This window comes from Gopherus evgoodei, chromosome 11 (assembly GCF_007399415.2).
Source record: "Gopherus evgoodei ecotype Sinaloan lineage chromosome 11, rGopEvg1_v1.p, whole genome shotgun sequence".
NCBI classification, from domain to species: Eukaryota; Metazoa; Chordata; order Testudines; family Testudinidae; genus Gopherus; species Gopherus evgoodei.
This window is the reverse complement of record NC_044332.1, coordinates 73,028,532-73,048,496: the sequence shown is the minus strand read 5'-3', so window position 1 is coordinate 73,048,496 and position 19,965 is coordinate 73,028,532. Positions and strand designations below refer to the sequence as shown.

Genomic DNA, 19,965 nt, shown 5'->3' with positions numbered 1-19,965 from the left:
TCCGGTGGATCTCCCTCAGACGTGGCTGTGGAGGGTCCGCTGGTCCCACGGCTCTGGTGGACCTCCCGCAGATGTGCCTGCGGATGCTCCACCGGAGCTGCCTGCCGCCCTCCTGGCAACCGGCACAGCGCCTCCTGCGGCATGCTGCCCCAAGCACGCGCTTGGCGTGCTGGGGCCTGGAGCTGGCCCTGGTGCCAGAGCACCAGGCACTACCAACCTCTCTGATCAGACACACACATATTCTGATGAGAGTCAAGTATCAGAGTTAGCCGTGTTAGTCTGGATCTGTAAAAGCAGCAAAGAATCTTGTGGTACCTTATAGACTAACAGACATTTTAGAGCATGAGCTTTTGTGGGTGAATACGTCACATCCATCTGACGAAGTGGGTATTCACCCACGAAAGCTCATGCTCCAAAACGTCTGTTAGTCTATAAGGTGCCACAGGATTCTTTCCTAATGAGAGTGTTGCTAATAACCAAATTTCTGTGGCTCCAACAACCTGAGCTAAAATTTTAGGAGAAATAAATTCAGCCTGTTCTTCTGTCTTCTAGGGCTAACTATCTTACTTGATGTCATTCCAATGTGTTGCCTGTAAACTTCACTCATTTTCCTACTGAAAAAAGAAGACAATGGAGAAATATAAGCAAAGGTTTTATTCAGCCTTCCCTGTGCACTTACAGCTCCAACTAACTGCCGTGGGAGCCGTGACTACACAAGGAATGCGGGATCAGGGCACAGTGATGAGTGTAGCAGCCAGAGACCCTGGATCCAGGGTGAACAGAGTGGGGCCACAGCAGAAATAGCCACATAGCGTCGTTTGCCTCTGAGCTTTCTCATAGCACCAGCATCCACTATCACAGCACGGAGGCGTGGGCTGCTGTGTTCTTCTCACTGCAGTCAGGGGCTGCGAATGGCCAGACTGAACCCCAGATCTTGTTAAAAAGAGAAAAAAAATATTGAATGGGTTCAATGCAGATAAAACAGGGCAGAGTCAAGAGGGCGAGACCTCAAGCAAGGCCCAAAACTGCAGACGTGTGCTTCTTCCCCACTGTGAAACGCTGAGCCATCTTCATTGCCAAGAGTTAGTGTCAATTTGGATGTGCATCAGCCGCTTTCTGTGGAGCTTCTTCTGAAGGGAGAGGCAGTCTTTACCCATGTATTCCCAATCCTGTTTATCAGTGATGTTGTGAAGAGAAGGACTTCTTATGGAGACTATAATTCATGTGTCACCCTATCAGACAGTACATTCTAGGTTTAATAAACTGCTATGGTACCTTATCTGCATTGTGGTCTAACCTAGATTACATAATTTTATTCCTTCTACGGGCTCCTGCTAAGAGGTTTGCCTCCAGACATAAGCCTGCATGTGTGAAAAGCTCAGTGAGTCAGTAAAGTATTTCTCTTATGATTTGTGTATGTTTCACTGGGAAGTAAATGGCAGTTAAAGTTGTGCAGATCCTGACTCACATTCTGGCTTACCTTGAGCACAGACACGCACCAGATACCAGCAAGCCAATCTGTAGTCTGGCAAGAGCACTCCGAGGAAAGGGGCTGCACTTATATCGCCAATGTTCAAGGGTATTTAGAGTTCACTTACCTGCTCTTTCTCCCCCAAGTCACTTCCTGCATTGCAGCTGTACACACACAAAATGTTTGTGCTTGTATCATTACATTGTATATATGAGAACAGGGGACTAGAGACAACACTTCCAGCTACTAACGTCTCTACTATTGACCTGCTGTGTGGCCTTGGCCATGTAAATCATGGTGTAGCAATTAAGGATGAGGATAATACAAGTGTGCTGTGAGATTTCATAATTCATGTCCTTAACCGAAGAGAAGTTTAAGTGAAATAAAGCTGTGACAACCAGTAGGGCTGGTAAGAGACTGAGCCTTATTGCCTGGCACAAGTTATGCATCTGGGTCAGGATTACAAAAGTCTCACACACCTGTCCCATGACAGAGGTCAGGACTCACTGACTCCAGTTACTGTGCAGGTGCTGTTTCCCGGCTCAGACGTGCTGCAGTGGCTCTGACTGTGCCCAGGACCTTCCATGGCTGCAAAGAAGATGGGGAAAACTTCACCCGAAAAACGTGTGTTGTAGAAGGCTCAGAATGGTTAAATTAGACCTCTTTTGGCAAGGGTATTACAATGACTCCATCCAGGCTCGTCTCCTTTTAGCTGACTTCCTCAATGAAGCAGCACTGGGGTTTCTGCTTGCATTCAAACAGCTGCTCCATTATTCTTAGGGTAAGGATGTCTGCAAGAGTAACTGCTATTGATTTTTAAGAGTAAATCTGCTAATTATTACCACACTGCTTGTAATCAAGACCCGCCTTTCTCATACAAACTGGACTATCTCTCATCCTGAAGGGAAATGATACAAATTCACTCTGATATGGTGATGCATGGCATTTTAATTTACTAGAGCTAGCTTCCTTTCACCAGAACTATTTAATTGTGGAGCTGCAGCTCTTGAAATAAAGGCTATATTCATGGCAGACAATATGCTGTTGTCCTCATTCCCATGGTGCAGTAAATCTGCCCAATATGCACCGGCTAAGAAGTCCCAGATAAGATACTGAATCCATTTTTGATTACCATGTTTGTCCCAGTGGCAGGATGTTGCTCTGTGTGATATAAACACACCTATTTTTTTTAAATCAATAATCCTGTATAAGAAAAAGAACTTAATCACTGGTAATTTTAATCATTGCTAGAGAAGGCCTGATTCTGAGGGCAACCCAGGACTTTCAACTCCCAGTGAAGCTGATAAGTATTAAGAAAGCTTAGCAAATTGTCAGACTAGGCCCACAATCTGGAGCTGTACTAGCTAAAGTGGAATGGTAAGAGTTTAATCATCTTCATGTTCTTCTTATTCCCTGTTGGTCACCACAGGGACCCTGCTTGGGTTCTGTTCAAGTCTTGGCCAAGACCGGTGGAGGGATAGTTCTGCATTTAGTATAAGAGCATGACCAGCTGGGATCAGAAAGGAGTTTCTCATGTACTGCAGAATTGTACAGCTGGCCAAGTGCATTATGGGATTTTTATCACTTTCTAAAGCACAAGGTATATAGGCCACAAACCGATAGTCGTGCTGTACATTGAGGGGAGAAAATCTCATCTGGGCCTGTTGTACTAATTTAGATGTAACATATGGGCTAAAGATGTTAACATAACCCAGTCATTGTCCAACATTAAACAGTGTAAGACAAGGTCTGGGATTTGATATACAGAGACATCAGCTTGTTAATACCATGGCAAACACGTTACAAAACTCAGACCAAAGGTTAGAAATGTATTAACTGAAACATACAAAAGGAAAACAAGAAAACAAGGTAAAGAACATTTGAAATTGGTTGTTTATGCAAAACAAACTTAATCAAAACCTATCAACGTCCTTACTGGAAACACTGAATATTGGCTAAAGTCTCTTATTCAGTCAAACGGTGCGTGGTGGGGGAGAGAGTTAATTTCTGAATAGAGAATGATAGTGACTTTCCTGCCTTCTACAAAACAGACAGACACAGAAGGGAGAGAAGAGATGTTCTCAGGATACAGAGTGGCATGGGATGCTTTGGCCTGGTAGGTCGGTCATGACAGCTCTTGCTCTGGGCACTGGCTTGCCTCTCTGTGACTATATCATGTGGTTGGTATGGTCAGGTCCCTTTCCTTCACGAGTCCTTCTCGGTGTGAGCTGGATGGGCCATCTCATCTCACCATGCTAGTGCTGTACAGTGCAGTTGATTTCAGAATCCAGTGAAAAGCCAAGAGAGAGGTAGACAGGACAGGGAGAAGATAGGAGCATATGAGGGAAGGGAAGACAGAGCAGGATTTTGTAGGTATGAGGTTGGGGTCTGTGCTGGGACAGCGATGATGGCCAAATGTTCCTACTGGAATATCAAAGTCTAGTGTCACAGCAACAATCCTTCCACGACAGCCCCCAGTGATGGTAAAAAAAACCCTCTCCTGCTGATCTCCCTCAAAGTCTCTTTCTAAGGACCCCAAAAAGTGAACGATGAGCAAAATAGCCCAGTCTCATTATTTTGTCCCCCAATTAAGCCTAATTTCCAATATACCAGTTTTGGTTCCTTGATTTCCAATTTTCTGCAGCTCTTGTCTACTGGTCAGACTCTTGACCTAGGCCCTGAGTAGTATCAGTTATATACCACTCAGGGCCTGGGTCAAGACATAACAGATAATTGTGACAATTCATGAAACTTTGCTCACTTTTCACCAGTTGAGCTTACTATTAGAGTAAATGTGTAGGCCTGGTTATTACAACAAGCCCATCTGTGCAATTAATTTAGATCCTGAAGCTGAGGTTTGATTAATTTAGCCTGCATAACTACAAATTGTAATGACACACTAGAGATGAGTAACTTCATTTTGACCAATTTTTGGAGCACAGGAATTTGAAGGTTTGATGTGAGATCAAATGTAAGCCCAGCCCCACTCCCACACCCCTCTTGTTTACTGTTGTTAGGGGGCTTATTCCTTTACCCACTCACTTACCTGGTCTTTCTCGCATAAACAGAGAGCAACAATACCCGAAGTCCAAAGGTGCAAACAATTCAATGTTTATTGAGATGAACTTCCAGCAAGCATGATTCCAGTTTCCTTCCTCAGTGTTCCAGCTCTGACACCACAGAGCCTTGCCTGTGTCCCTGTTCCCATTCCCACCCTTAGCAAAACATGATTTTAATTCCCCACCTTCATTCCCTGTTCCCATTTCCCCCCCTTACTTTTTGATTGACTGCAGACTATTTAGGTTTCAGAGTAGCAGCTGAGTTAGGGCTTATCTACATCAGAAAGTTGCAGCGCTGGTGAGGGAGTTACAGCGCTGCAACTTTGAAGGTGTACACATCTGCAGGGCATCACCAGCGCTGCAACTCCCTGTTTGCAGCGCTGGCCGTACTCCCGTTTTGTCTCGGGTGTAGAGGATCCAGCGCTGGTGATCCAGCGCTGGTAATCCAATGTAAACACTTACCAGCGCTTTTCTTGACCTCCGTGGAAGGAGGAAGCCTCTGGTAATCAAGCTGATCTCCTTTCCCGGTTTGCTCTCTCGTTCCCGGAACCCCGAGCAAGCAGGTAAGGAGAACCGCTTGCTCTGCGGTTCGGGGAACGAGAGAGCAAACCGGGAAAGGAGACCAGCTTTGCCGCGGTTTGCTCTCGCGTTCCCGAACCCCCTGCAAACCGCAGGGAAGGAGACCTGCTTGCTCGGGGAACGGGAGAGCAAACCGCGGCGAAGCTGGTCTCCTTTCCCGGTTTGCTCTCGCGTTCCCGAACCCCCCTGCAAACCGCAGGGAAGGAGACCTGCTTGTTCGGGGTTCTGGGAACGAGAGAGCAAACCGGGAAAGGAGACCAGCTTCGCCGCGGTTTGCTCTCGCGTTCCCGGAACCCCGAGCAAGCAGGTCTCCTTCCCTGCGGTTTGCAGGGTGGCTCCGGGAACGCGAGAGCAAACCGCGGCGAAGCTGGTCTCCTTTCCCGGTTTGCTCTCTCGTTCCCGGAACCCCGAGCAAGCAGGTCTCCTTCCCTGCGGTTTGCAGGGTGGCTCCGGGAACGCGAGAAGAAACCGCGGCGAAGCTGGTCTCCTTCCCCCGTTTGCTCTCGCGTTCCCGGAACCCCCCTTGAAGCCGCCCAACAGCGCTGCAGTGTGGCCACATCTAACACCACTTGCAGCGCTGGTTGCTGTAAGTGTGGCCACTCTGCAGCGCTGGCCCTATACAGCTGTACTAATACAGCTGTAACAACCAGCGCTGCAAAATTTTAGATGTAGACATGGCCTTAGTCTGCATCTGTAAAAAGAACAGGAGTACTTTAGTACTTTAGACTCTTTAGTAAAATTTAGTTCTGCTTAGCTATACCTTAACCAATCATTTTACTGCAATTTAACTAACCAATCCTAACATATTGTAATGTGATTATCTAACCAATTATATCGCACCACCTTAATTGGTTTACGCCCAACAAAATTAATTATACAGCAGACAAAAACAATCACAGAATCAGATTATACAAACAATAGGAAAGTGGATACTACAGTGATAGAACAACACAGAAATGAGGATTTTACACCTCAGCTATTAATAAGTGAGTTCTTGCCAGACAGGATGCTATCAAACTAAGTTAGTTTCCTTTTACATCTTCTAGGCTCTTCCCTTTCTCTGGAGGTGATAGGCGTTATCAGGACAGGATTGTATTCCTAACAGCCCAATAGCACCTTTTTTCAGTGTGACTAGTTTGGAATGTGAGGATGTGACCATTCACTTCCCAGCTTATCACTGCCTCTGCTACTTAGCCAAAGGCCTTAGCCTAAGAACAGGGTCTCAGACTGTCACAGTAAGAAAAGGCCCTTACACTGGCAGACAGTGATTTTGATCCTTTCTTTTATACCTCTATAACTAGCTAAGTGATAAAAATACACCTAAATTCTTGAAGTATAGGCCTTTGCAGATATCTATATCCTAACAATGCTCATCCTTTATTATGTTTGTCTAAACTCTTCAAACAAGGGAGTTGTCTTCTTATGTAGCTGTAAAGCTGCATGTGCACCGAAGCTATGACAAACAATATGGGGCAGATCATTTCTCCAGGTCGGAAACACCCATTTAGGGGACAGGAATCTTTTTCCCATAGGATACCGCAGCTGGGTTTTCACTCAGGAAATAGAGGCTCAAGTACCAGTATGAGATTGGCAGAGGATTTGGTATTCAGGCCAAGTCTTTACTGGGGAACAGAGGTACTTTAAACCTGTTAATTAACCCATAGTAAAATCCTAGTGTAAAGGGGACTTTGGGGTTTACCTCAACCAGCTAATGTGGGTTAAAACCACAACTGCTTTGTATACATTTTCTACAGGTTTATCATGAGGTGGTTCCCTGGAAGTCTTTTCTAATCTCAACGACTGACCATTACAACTCCAGGTGCTCTTAACTACCGTGGTCCATGTTGCTTGCTTTATATTCTTTCCGCAGGCCAAGCCTGGAATGCTATTTACATACTATTTGCAGTCAATAGCTTTCCCCATTTGTTCCTAGGGAAGGGTACAGTATTAGGAGCAGCTGCCAGCCCTGGCTAATCCTACCTTCTTTCAGGCTCCTTAGTTCCTTAGCACTAACCCCCTGTCTGCATACATAGTCCCAGTAAGGGATGGAGAGTTATGTTCACCCAATTAGCCCCTCAACTGTCTCTCTACTCAGTTAATTGGCACCCTGTGCCAACTGCCTGTCTTTCAGTCAGGTCCCAGTTTTATGTATACTGGTGGGGATTTGAGTGACAGGGTGCAGAGTCAGCTCCTGACGAAGCACATCCCGTTACAGGGTTAGTTAACACTGGTTAAAATGCACCTTTTTTCCTAATCCAAGGTCTCAGATGCTACAGTGATGAGGGTCACTTAGGTACTCAGATAGGGTCCATCAGGAATTGCCACCATATCATCCTAGTGCAGGGTGGAACAGGCAGGGCTTTGAAACCCAATATGGGTGGGTTTCTTCCCCCTTATCTACTGGGGTTGCTGGGACCTAACGGGCCTATAACTTTGCACTCCTCCTTTCAAGCCCCTCCACACCCTATCACTGCTGCATTAGGATGCATGATCCCATGGAGACTGGCAAGACTGGGAAAGCTAGTCAGTGCTTAGCCTTTCTTCCCCTCATGTAGAATAAATAGGACAAGAGTTTAAGATGTGAAAATAGACCTTCTCCCGACTGGTCTTTTGAAAACTGCCAGCACTCTCTCCTCTAACTCATCTGATATCATGTTAGTGTTCGGTGCATTGCCTGCCAATAAATCCATTCAAAATTATTCCTCATTTTGCATCACCTTAATCTATGTACTGTCCAAGCATATCAGCTATCATTTTGTATTTTGTTTATGTTCCATACAATGGTCCTCCACATGCTCACCACCCATCCCCTCTTGTTAACTGTAAATGCTATGAGCTACTGAAGCACTAGGATAAAAAAAAGTGTTCCAGCTGCCTGGATCACTCTGAACCAGTGACTGTGCCTTCCTGTGTGGTGAAAACGAGAGTCTGACTCAGTCGTAGCCTCCTTGGCTGGATCCTCCTCAGATATTCCCTCTCTGCTGTCTGTAGGACACCATTACTCTTCCAGAGCCTTGTCTCTTCAAACCAAAGCCTCTTCTGTGCTCTGAAGACCCCTGTGTCATCACTCAGGCTTTTCTCCCTCTCTGTCCTTCAGACATTCTCTTTACTGGAGAAATCCTGTCCTAAAATCATGACTTCTGAAGTCTAAGTCGTATATCCCCTGGTGGCTGTAGGATTGCTCTCTATTTCAGTAGTGGCGCTTTCTTGCTTTCTTTCTCCTCTTATCTATTCCAGGCTTTCGCTGTGTCTTTCCCTCTCCTCTATGTCCTCTTTTTTATTATTAATTATGTTTATTACAGTAGTGCCTAGGGACCAGTCAGAAACAGGTCCCAATTGTGCTAGGCACTGTACAAATACAGGGTAGTAATTGCTCCAGAGAGTTTGCACTTATCTACACTTACAGCACTGCAGCTGCACCCATGTAGCGCTTAATGAAGATGCTACCTACACCAGCGGGAGAGCTTCTCCCATCAGCGTAGGTACTCCTCCTCCCCAAGAGGCGGTAGCTAAGTCAATGGAAGAAGCCCTCCCATTGATGTTGCACTGTCTAAACTGGGAGTTAGGTCATATAACTATGTTGCTCGGGGGGTGGATTTTCCACACCAAAGAGCAACATAGTGATACCAACATACATTTTAGTGTAGACCCGGGCCCAATAATCTCCTTTCCTTTTCTTGCTACTACTCCTGTTCTCCTACCAATGGTTCACACAATATATTGTACAATAACCCCATGACTCTGTTGAAATATACAAGTGCCACATTAAGTAGAGGTGTGCCTGAAACACACAATTCCAATATGGTTTTATGTCTGGATTGTGTAATTTCCCTCCCTACACCACCACTAAAGTTTGGTTTCAAGGTTCAGGCCAGCTCCATGGATGAATCTCATAGAACAGAGCCAAGAATCAGACTTGGAATCTTATGGATTGTTGTCATGGATCAGCTTCAAACTCATAAAGAATCACTGACCTAACCATCCTTACCCGGGTAATCATATAGTCAAAGAAGCAACATAAGGGAACAAACTCTTCAACAGAAACTGAAGTCAATGACCAAAAGGTCAAACACGTTTACAGCTCACTCTTTAACAAGAACCAACATTTCAACTGATACATAGTATCAATCAGCAAGGATTTGTCCAGAAAATTATAGATTTGGGGATGGGGGAATAGGTTGTCTAGAAATCTGTGAAAGATCAAACTGAAAATGTAATTTCTAATCTAATGAATAGCTTACAGCATGTCCTATAGCACCACCTAGCAGGTTAATTTAAAAAGTGATCTATGTGCCTAGATCTTTGTGGCAGCTCCACTGGAGCCTCGGGACCAGCACGCGGGGCGGCAAAATTGCCGTGCGCCTAGGGCGCTAAAACCCCTAGCGCCGGTACTGTGCCAGAGTTTCTGGAGGTGTTGATCCCAGAGTTTGGAATGAACTCCCGCAGGACCTAAGAGCCATCGCAAACCTCACCACCTTCCTTTCCAAGTGCAAGCCATTACTTAAAAAACAAACAATAAAATAACCTTCTACACACTGCACATGCTAATCTCCCTCTGGGGAGAGGATGGGAGAGAGAATGACCACACACAACAGATGTTAGTCACATCATTTAATGAATTCTTAATAAGATACTAAGGTGATGAAGGGCATATAAGAACCTATATAGATCCTTTTGCAGGAAAGCATTTGGAGTTGCTGCATTGAAATGCATATGGGTGGAATGAACCTATTGAAATTCACTTGCTCCTAATTGGAGTCGGAATAAAGTACTTTTTTTTTTCCTGAGCCTAATCTACTGTAACAAATGTGTGGCCTCCTGGAAGACAAAATAGCTAGAGTACTTCCAAGATGTGAAGTTCTCTTTTCATTGCATAACCTGTAAAAGTTGTGGCTATACGGATTGCAGGCACGTCCCCAAGGAAGGTGTGGGGTGTCCATGGCTTCAGTTTGATGCTCATGCAATTAAGGCCTTAATCACATGAGTAAGGGTTAAAGGATCTGGCCCATCAGTTGTTGGATCCTCAGGACAGGGACTTATCAACATTTTTCTATTACTCATATCAGCAAACCCAGGGCCAATTCTAGGTTGCAATATGAGAGGTCCTGCTTTCAGTGGTAATGAGATATTCATTTCTGCCAACATTGTGGAAACATATCCCTTATTAACGTGTGCTACTCTCATCACATTTTTGGGATTATTTTGTGCTGACAGTAGTCTATTCTTTATTTATTTACTTAAATTTAACCTCCTCCTAACAAGCCTGTTTGCTCTTCTTTGTGACTTAGGAGAAAGGAGCTGTTCAGAGGGATTCTTCTTCCCAGAATGCATCAATTTCAGAGCCCCCCCCACACACACACACTGCTTAAATAACTGCTTGCTCGTTGCATCTGTACTGGATATAGTTTGCACAGCTGTCCAGCGCATATGTGAACAGGCAACTTTTCCAGTTGGCACCAATGAGCAATTCAACAGCTGTTTCTGTTTCTTCTTCCTCAGAGGTATGGTAGTATCGAACCATACATGTGTCAATGGTTTAACAGAAACCTTGAGATGCCAGCATATTTGGGGGAAAGAGTTGTGTTAGCCTGTTTGGAGAAGCTTTGTGTGAGATAAATCAGGCCTTTCTTTTTGTCTTGGCAGTATGCACAGAAAATCAGAGGGAGAAATTCTGGTCCCATCAAACTCAATAGGAATTTTGCCATTAATTTTTTTTCTCGATAGAGCCAGGATTTCACTTAGGGAGCCTAAATTATTGCAAGTGAAACACAGAACTTCTGACCTGCAAAAAGAAAAGTCTGAATAGGTCCGGTTGAAAAATGCTCTATATTTTCCACAAATAAACTTTTACAATTAAACAAAATATTTTCATTTTCATTTATTTTTAGGTAGATTTTAAAAAAATCCCAATAAAATAAAAACCAAAACACAAAATTTTGTTTTTTGGAAAACAGAAATTTTCAGAATCTCCCACCTCTTTTCTTTCCTTTTCCTCTTCCTCCTTCATTCTCCTGCCCCACCCAACTCCACCAAAAAGGAAGGGGAAAAACACTTTTTTGCTATTTTAAAACCAAATTGTCTTTCAGTTTCTTATTGAAAAATGTTGAAATTTTCAGCTAAAATACCACACAAAGCTTTCTGCAAACTATTCGTTTTGGTTGAAAAGCCATTTTTCTTGTTTTGATGAAAACCTATCTCCAAGTTTGAATAATAATTCACATTATTTGTTAATGCAATAATTTACCAATACTGTATGCAGCATAGCTGGAGATATTACCTCACTCACTTCGTTTCTATAACAGCAGGTCTCAACAGGGGTACGCAGCTGTCTTCCTGGGGGTGCATTGACTCATCTTGATATTTGCCTAGTTTTATAACAGGCCACATAAAAAACACTAGCAAAGTCAGAACAAACTAAAATTTCATAAAGACAATGACTTGTTTATACTACTCTGTATATTATGTACTGACAAGTAAGTACAATATTTATTTCCGATTAATTCATTTTATAATTATGTGGCAAAAATGAGAACATAAGCAATTTTTCAGTAATAGTGTGCTATGACACTTGTAGTTTTATGTCTGATTTTGTAAGCAAACAGGTTCTAAGTCAGGTGAAACGCGGGGTATGCAAGACAAATCTGACTCCTAAAAGAGGTACAGTAGTCTGGAAAGGTTGAGAACCAATGTGATCTTTATGAGCTTGAAAAGAAAGTGCGGGTAGTGAGCACACTGCCTCAGCCATCAATTTAACCTGAGGATGCTAATGTAAGTAAACACAAGCCAGCACTTTCAAAGCTGTGTGTCTAAAATCCCAGAGACGAACACTCCCAAACTTGGAGGTCTTTGATAGCCAGCCCCGGATGCAAATTCTATGGCCCTGGATGATAGTGAAGGGTTAACACAGAGCAAATGCAATGCTCTGCAGCTGCAGAAGTGTAACACATGGTCCATACTTCCCAGCGTAGCTGATTTTTCAATTTGAGCTTTAAACAGTCAAAGCCCAAGTGCCCCCCAAAGAGGTCAAACAGCCTCAGGCATGCAACACGCAAAGATTACACTCTGCCTGCGTTGCTATGACGACCGCAGTCGCCTGCCACTCCCCCCGCTGCTTTGCAGCCGTGCTTAGCTTTCGCGGCAGCCCGGTGCTTTACGGCAAGCCCTTTCCCCACGCGCAGCCGCTGCCGCCTGGAAGGGCAGGTGAGGAGCGGGGCGGGTGACCCGGGTGCCCTCCTTCGCCGGGCCTGGGGGCGGGCAGGCTGCAGGGGCCAGGGCGAGCCGAGCCGAGGGCGCTGCCTGCGCCGCGCTGTGCCGAGTGAAGACGAGGTTTTGAGCATGGGGGCTTGGTTTTCTCAGCCTGGTTCTCCAGGCATTTCCCTGGAGGTCACTCCCGGGTGACATGCAGGTGAGGGGGAGAAGAACTGAGCTGTGTACCCCCAGCTGTCAGGATTCGTGTGAAATCCTCTGGGATTGTTTTTTCTTCCCCCTTTCACAGAAATCATGTTTGAGCACTGACCTGCTAAACCCAGGGTTGTGGCGGGGGCATTTGGGGATCCGGAGCAAAAATCTGTCAGGGATAGTACTTGGTCCTGGTGTGAACGCAGGGGATTGGACTCCAGGACCTTTCAAGGTCCCTTTCAGTTCCATGAGATAAGGTATGAAGCTCCTCCTGCCTCTCCTTTTAGGCCCATTTCCTGCTTTCACTGAAGTGACCAATAAAACTCTCAGGGACTTCAATGAGAGTAAGACTGAAACCCGATTCTGAATGGCTGCATCAATTTCTTATGCCGGTGTAACTCCACTGAAATCAGTTACAAGGGTTTATAAGGGAGTTTTACTCAAAGGGCAGTAAGAGACTTTTAAGGGCCTGATTCCCAGCTGACTTTCACTTTGTGTTGTCATGTACACAGTGATGCCATTATCATGCTATTTGGTGTTTTTCTTAAAGTTCAGGTCCCAGAGCTATGTGATTAGATCAGAGTTTCTACTTTCATGTTTAAAAAATTGTTTCGAAGTGTCAAGATTATAGAGAAAAGATTGAAATCATTAATCCTTTAGGCTAGGAAAAGCAGGCTAATGAAAAGACTTTTCTTAAAACTTCTGATGCATCTGGTTTGAGCATTGGCCTGCTAAACCCAGGATTGTGAGTTCAGTCCTTGAGGGGGCCATTTGGGGATTGGTCCTGCTTTGAGCAGGGGGGTTGGACTAGATGATCTCTTGAGGTCCCTTCCAACCCTAATGATCTATGATTCTATGAAGAAGTGGGTTTTTTTTACCCACGAAAGCTTATGCCCAAATAAATCTGTTAGTCCTTAAGGTGCCAGCGGGACTCCTCTTTGTTCTTAAAACTTCATAACTTTTAAACCAGGTCCCGTAAAAACATGACACTGACTCATGGTGTTTGAACACTTGGGGTTAGCAGCACTACTTCCACCTGTGGAAAGGAATGGAAGCCTTGCCAAATTAGAATGGTGGCAGTGTTTGATCCCCACTTCGTTCAGGTGTGAATTGGAGAATTGGGTGCATTTGTTTTAAGTAAAAGAACGTCTCTTATTGCAGGGGTGGGCAAACTTTTTGACCCGAGGGCCACATTGGGGTTGCAAAACTGTATGGAGGGCCAGGTAGGGAAGACTGTGCCTCCCCAAACAGCCTGGCCCCTGCCCCCTATGCACCCCCTCCACTTCCTGCTCCCTGGCTGCTCCCCCCGTCAGAACTCCTGATCTATCCAGTCTCCCCTGCTTTTGTCCCCTAACCACCCCCTCCTGGGATCCCACTCCCTATCCAGCCCCCCTGCTCCCAGTCCCCTGACTGCCCTGCCCCCTATCCACACCTCCACTCCCTGACAGGCACCCCGGGACCCCACACCTATCCAACCCCCCATGTTCCCCATCTCCTGACCCCTATCCACACCCCTGCCCCCTGACAGGCCCCTCGGAACTCCCACACTTGTGCAACCCCCCAGTTCCCCGTCCCCTGACCACCCAACGCCCCCCGAACTCTGGTCACTAGCTCCTTAATATATCTTTTGCCCAGCCTGCCCTCTATTCAGAAGTAATTTTAACAGAGAGATAATACAACGGAAATACAGAGCCGTGATCTTGCAGTTCTCTGCTACTAGTCCTCATGGACGTCAATAGATCTCCTTGCTTGAGTTAGGGACTGCAGGCAGGATGAGGCCCCATGATAGAAACAAAGCATTGCACCTTACGTTAGGGCCCAGTGTTGTAAACTATGGGGACTGATCAAATAAATAAGAAAATCCAAAATTTGTGCCATTAAAAACCATCCTTTAGTCTTAGTTTTCAGTTGCCTTCTTTGTAAGTATGTTGTATAAGATTATGAATAAAAATATCGATCATACACTTAAACCACCATGTCTTTAGCTGGTTTGCAAACCTGGTTTACAGCAGCTGAGGATCTGGTCTAAAGATTGAGTGGCACTTGAAAAAGCTATTGAGAAACAGTCCTTTGTTTTTATTACTAAAGGTTTTTATGAAAAAAAACCCAGGATGATTATTCCAAATTCCCCTGGTTACGCTGCTTATTCCCCACACTGTGTATATATGTGGTAGAGCAGCTAGGTTCCAAACTTGTAATGAGCTCAGCATGGACATAAGGGCCATCTCACATGGCTTCCGAGCACTGTGCCGGCAGAGGTCAGTTGTAAGATTGAAGCCTTATCTGCTATGGAAGTTATGATTTTTCAAATTGAGGATTATGACTTGAAGAGGGAAAATAGTAGAAACTATGAATGACAATGTTGAAATGTGCATCATCTATGCAGAATTCTTCAAAATCTCGCACAAGGTATTATTTGGTTTTTCTTCTATGATTATTTTGGTTTTTCACTTTTTTTTTTTTTTTTTTTTACTTTTAACCTTTCTGAAACCTTGGTTCCTGCTAAGCCAACCCCACAACTAGATAATTGCTTTTAAGAAAACTATTTGCAGGCCTGTTGTTTTGTGCTGCTGAGAGCGTGTTTCCTGTACCTCTGAGCATACGAATCTTTTACTGAGCGCCTGTTGAGGACCTGCCTCTTTGTCTGATGCTGTAAAGGTGTGTACTTTTAGCTCAGAAGGTCACTGGTTCAATTCCCCATCTGGTTCAAAGTGGCATTTGTCACATTATCATCTCCCTTTGAAGTGCTGGCTGCTTCACTTTAAATGAAGTGACATTTTCAATGACACATTAGCTTTGTGAATATGCCAGAGTCACTAATGCCGAAGAGGTTTTTCAGGTTTATCATTAGCAATGTCACTGAAGTGTAACTGAAATGTACAACTCGGCTAGAATATCAAGAGGCTTTTTTCCAATATGTTAGGGCCTGATCCTGAAAATTGTGCTCTTTAACCTAATCTTCTTTGATGAACTTAAACGTCTTTTTGGGGGGATGGGTGGGGGATGGGGGACTCAGCATCTCAAATCATTAACAGAACATAAGAGTAGACTGTAAGATGATAGCTAAATACAATACCATAGTTCTGCCTTAATTTCTGTGCCAAGACAGGCATTATTGTTATTTATTAAGTACCTGCTATGATCTCACTGCTGTACAAGGCATTTATCAAGACAGTCCTTGCATCAGAAAATGTACAGTCTGAAAGAAGGTCCTAGGAGGAGGAAAGAGAAATGTAAGACTATAAAGAGATCCAATTAATTTGATCACTTTTAGGTTTTTCTGTTTAATACTCATTGTTGCTGCTGATCGCTAAGGGAGGAGATTTTCAAAGGCACAGAGGGGAATTAGGCCTCCAATTCTCGTTCACCATCAATGAGACACGCCGATTTCCCCTTCTATATCTTTATATGTCTCCTACTAAAATGATGTGATTCTAGGACCTATGGGGGCAGATGCCACAGTCGCTGGGCTTCCACGTGAGCATAGGGCTGTTCTGTGCCTAAAAACTTGCAGGGCTGGAGCCATAGGTATCACTGATGCCACTATCTGTGCTCAGAGAAGCAGAAAATCTTGAACTAAAGGATTTGTCAGGTTAAAATTTTCCCATCCCTTCATCTTTCTCTTTAGAGAGTCGGAGAAGAGTTTCCTGCTTGGAAACTACTTCTGTTCCAAGTCCTACCCTGGCCAAGACTAGTTTACCTTTTGTGTGCTTCTTTTTTAAAAAGGTAATTATTTCAGAAAGAGCTCTTTAAAGGGCCATTTGATTTTTTTTTGGAAGAATCCTTCTTTGTTCGTTTTTTTTCCTGGGAGAATAAGGAGAGTAATGCTATCAGCAAACAAACGACTCCGAGTCAAGAGAGCTTTCAGCAATACTAGTGTAATCTACTCACAGTGGCACTCTGTGCCCCCTCTAGTGGTGATTAGTCCCCCTTTACAGGTATTTGGGCAAATAATTCCCTTTTCCTTTGTCTTAGTTTCCTCCATCTGTAAACGAGAAGATAATAATCCTTCCCTACATCGTTAGGTTTAATTATTGTTAGAAGTATCAGCTTTGGACTCCTCAGATGTAGAACTGTTCAATAATGTATTTTATTTTCAAATAAACTGATTTTTATTTTTATTTTTAATTTTTTTGGGCTCTGTTTAAAAAAAGCAAAAAATGCCTTGGTTTTCAGTTGTTGAAAACAGAATAATATTCAGCCTTTCACTCAAATTTAGAAACTGCAACTTTGCTTGAAAATATTTCTTCTTCGTCAGCAAGTCTTGATGAAATTTTAACTGTCTTGTTCTTTGACGGAAGGCACTATCTAACATGAAGTGTGTTAAGACAATTAACACCAGTCAATATGCTTTTATGGAAAATAGGCATTGTCAAACAAACCTGATCTCATTCTTTGTGGAGATTACACATTTGGTTGATAAACGCAACTGCGCACATTAATGTTCTTAGACTTTAATGAGGTATTTGACTTAGTACCACACAACATTATGACTATTGATATTGTATCATGCTGGTTTTTTACACATTAAATGAAAAAATGATCGCTAGTGGGGAATCATAGCTGAATTGGTGTGTTTCTTGAGTCACTCAAGGATAAGTACTAGGCACTGAGTTATTCATCATTTTCATCAATGATCTGAAAGTAAATATAAAATTGCTGCTGATAAAATGTGCAGATGACATAGATGGGAGGAATGGTAAAAATGATGAGAACAGGGCAGTTATACAGACCCATCTGAATCACTAGGTACGCTGGGACCGTTCAAACAAAATGTGTTTTTTATACAGCTAAATAAAATAAATTTAAATATCTGGGAACAAGGAAAGCTGGCCATGCCTACAGAATGGGAAGTTGTATACTGGAAAGCAGCAACTCTGAAAAGGATTTAGGGGTCATAATGGACGAGCAAATCAATGTGAGTTTTCAGTCCGATGCCATGGGGGAAAAGGGCTAATGCAGGCCTTGGATATAGAAGTGGGAGAGCTGCGAGTAGGAGTATGGAGACAATTTTACCCCTGTATATGGCACTGGTCCAGAATCAATCTCACTATTGCATACACTGCTGGTGGCCATATTTTTTTAAAGAATGTTGACAAGTTGAAGAGGATGCAGAGAAGAACCACATAAAATGATTTGAAGGCTGGAGAAAATGCCTTGCAGTGAGAGTCTTAAAGAGCTCAATATGTTCAATTTATCAAAAAGAAGATTGAAAGGTGACTTGATTACAGTGTTTTAAGTACCTTCAAGGGGAGAAAATACCAGGTATTAAAGGGTTCTTTAATCTAGTGGAGAAAGGCATAACAAGAACCAGTGGCTAGAAACTGAAGCCAAACAAACTCAAATTAGAAATAGTGCGCGCATTTTTAACTGTGATGACCAAGGGAACTGGTGGATTCTCCAGTGCTTGATGTCTTCAGACCAAGACTGGATGCCTTTCTGGAAGATATGCTTAAGCCAAACATAATTTATTGCACTTGATACAGGGTAATTCGGTGAAATTTAAGAGCATGTGTTATACAGGAGAATCAGACTAGATGATCACAATGATCCCTCTGCCATTAATATCTAAACTATGTGACTGATGGAACAGAAGTCATCTGAGTTACAGAAAACTGTTCTGGCAAGGGGCAGATATGTGGTACTGGGTAAAACAGGGTATTATGTTCAGAATATGTTAGTAGATGGATGTGAGGACTTTACCATAATACTGATATGTTACCCTTATTACAATGAACTGATTTAATGGAGGAGAAAGAGAGTGATTCCTTCTGGTCCTCTGTATCAACCAGTTCGCATTCTGAAGCACGAGAGCATGAGATAAATCTCTGTATAGCAAAAGGATGCAGCATTTTCTTTGTTGTAGTAGGGTTGTACTGTACTTATTCTTGTATTTATACCTTTGTGTATAAATAGACTGGTGTGATTTCCTGGATATCAGACTCTGCTTGTTTAAAATAATCTTAAAATGAAAGGGGACCCATATGTGCATCTTTTAATTCCCTGTTTGTATGTTGTTATGAACAGGTTGGAAGTTGGCTATGGCAGTTCCGTTCCTGTGGAAGGCAGCTGCGTTGGTAGAGAAGCACAGAACTGGCTTGTTGGCAGTTTCCTGCGCAGGACTGTTTGGGGCTAACCTTTCCTATCACGTCTTTCCCGAGCAGACGTTCAAACTGTGGTATCAGTGCTGGTCTAAGGGGAAACCAGCTGAGCTCTCGGAGGAACTACACAGCCTCTTCCATGATGTTCTGGAAGATGTTGGCGTGAAGTCTGTGAATTGTTACCAACCCTTTGCAGCTTTTGGCTTCCACCCAGTGAGTGCTGGGATCCCGTGGCTGCCAGCGGGCTCTCTGGTAGGCATCCCTGCCAATTTCAATAGCACAGCGGCAGACAGACGAGGAATTGTCAACCGTGTCGTCGTGATAAATGGCAGAGAAGTAGATTGGGAGAGTAAACAAGGGCTAGCTTTGAAGGAAGCCTTGATGTTTTCACCAGAGGCTCAGAAGTTTGCCATTGCCAGAGAGATTGTGTACTTGCAAAGCAATAGCCCTGTAGTTTATGCAGCTGTGCCTCCTGCTTGCTTAGCTGGCACCTGCCTGTCTGGGGTGGCTATAAAGCAGCTTCTGGGCTTGTATTCTGGCCCCAGGGTGTTTCGAGGCATTTATAACATCACCATTGCAGCAATCGGACTTGTCGGCTACTTTCTTGCTTATGATGCCGTGAGCCACGCACTAGACTACAGGTCGGACAGAAGGGCGGCCACTATTTCCAAAGACTACGCCAGAGGTGGGGTGGAATTCTACGACAAAATCCTGTCCCGCAACAGGACTCTCCGCATGCTTTTGGGCAAACAAGGAGAGAAAATTTATGCCCCTAGTGGTAATCTTTTCCCTAGGTACTGGTTCAGATTAAAGCACGCTCCATACACTTCCAGAAGAGACTTGATCATTAATATTTTAAGAGTGCCCCAGGCATAGGAAGGGAGTGATTGGATTTTAAACTTGTGAATTATGTATTCTCTTGGAACGCCACTGTACTGCCTTCCTCTCCCCTCCCCCGCAACTTCATTTGTGCGCTGTTTTTTATTTTTGCATATAGTCTGGAGATAGTGTTTAATTTTTCATTCACTGGACGCATATCTCTTAAAAAATTAAAGACCTATTTCAAAAGTCCTCTGTCCTACATTCATCTTAAACACTAAAGCCCACTCAGGGAGTGTTACTTCTCAGACACTGATCTGGAAATGCTGCCACTTTACTCACCTATAGTTTTGAAATAATTTCTAAAGAATGCAAAAGATAAAGAGAATTTTTGTGGCATTAATTTAAAGAGGGGTAAGTGTGTGTGTGTGTGTGTGTATGTATGTATGTATGTATGTGTATATATATATATATATATATATATATATATATATATATATATATATATATATTATACGTATTCTCTACCCCTCATATG

The 19,965-nt window shown here is 43.6% G+C and overlaps 1 protein-coding gene across 2 annotated transcripts; it reads left to right on the top strand.

Annotated features, from left to right (window-relative positions):
- Positions 1–12,249: 12,249 nt before the first annotated feature.
- TMEM177 (transmembrane protein 177) lies at positions 12,250–19,699 on the top strand. 2 transcript variants are annotated; one of them, XM_030580133.1, is made up of 2 exons: positions 12,250–12,309; positions 18,535–19,699. In XM_030580133.1, the coding sequence occupies exon 2, from the start codon at positions 18,549–18,551 to the stop codon at positions 19,482–19,484; it is 936 nt and encodes a 311-aa protein (XP_030435993.1). In that variant the 5' UTR covers positions 12,250–12,309; positions 18,535–18,548; the 3' UTR covers positions 19,485–19,699. The 2 variants fall into 2 exon arrangements, with proteins under 2 accessions (XP_030435993.1, XP_030435994.1); XM_030580134.1 differs by lacking the exon at positions 12,250–12,309 and adding an exon at positions 12,370–12,514.
- The last annotated feature ends 266 nt before the right edge of the window (positions 19,700–19,965 follow it).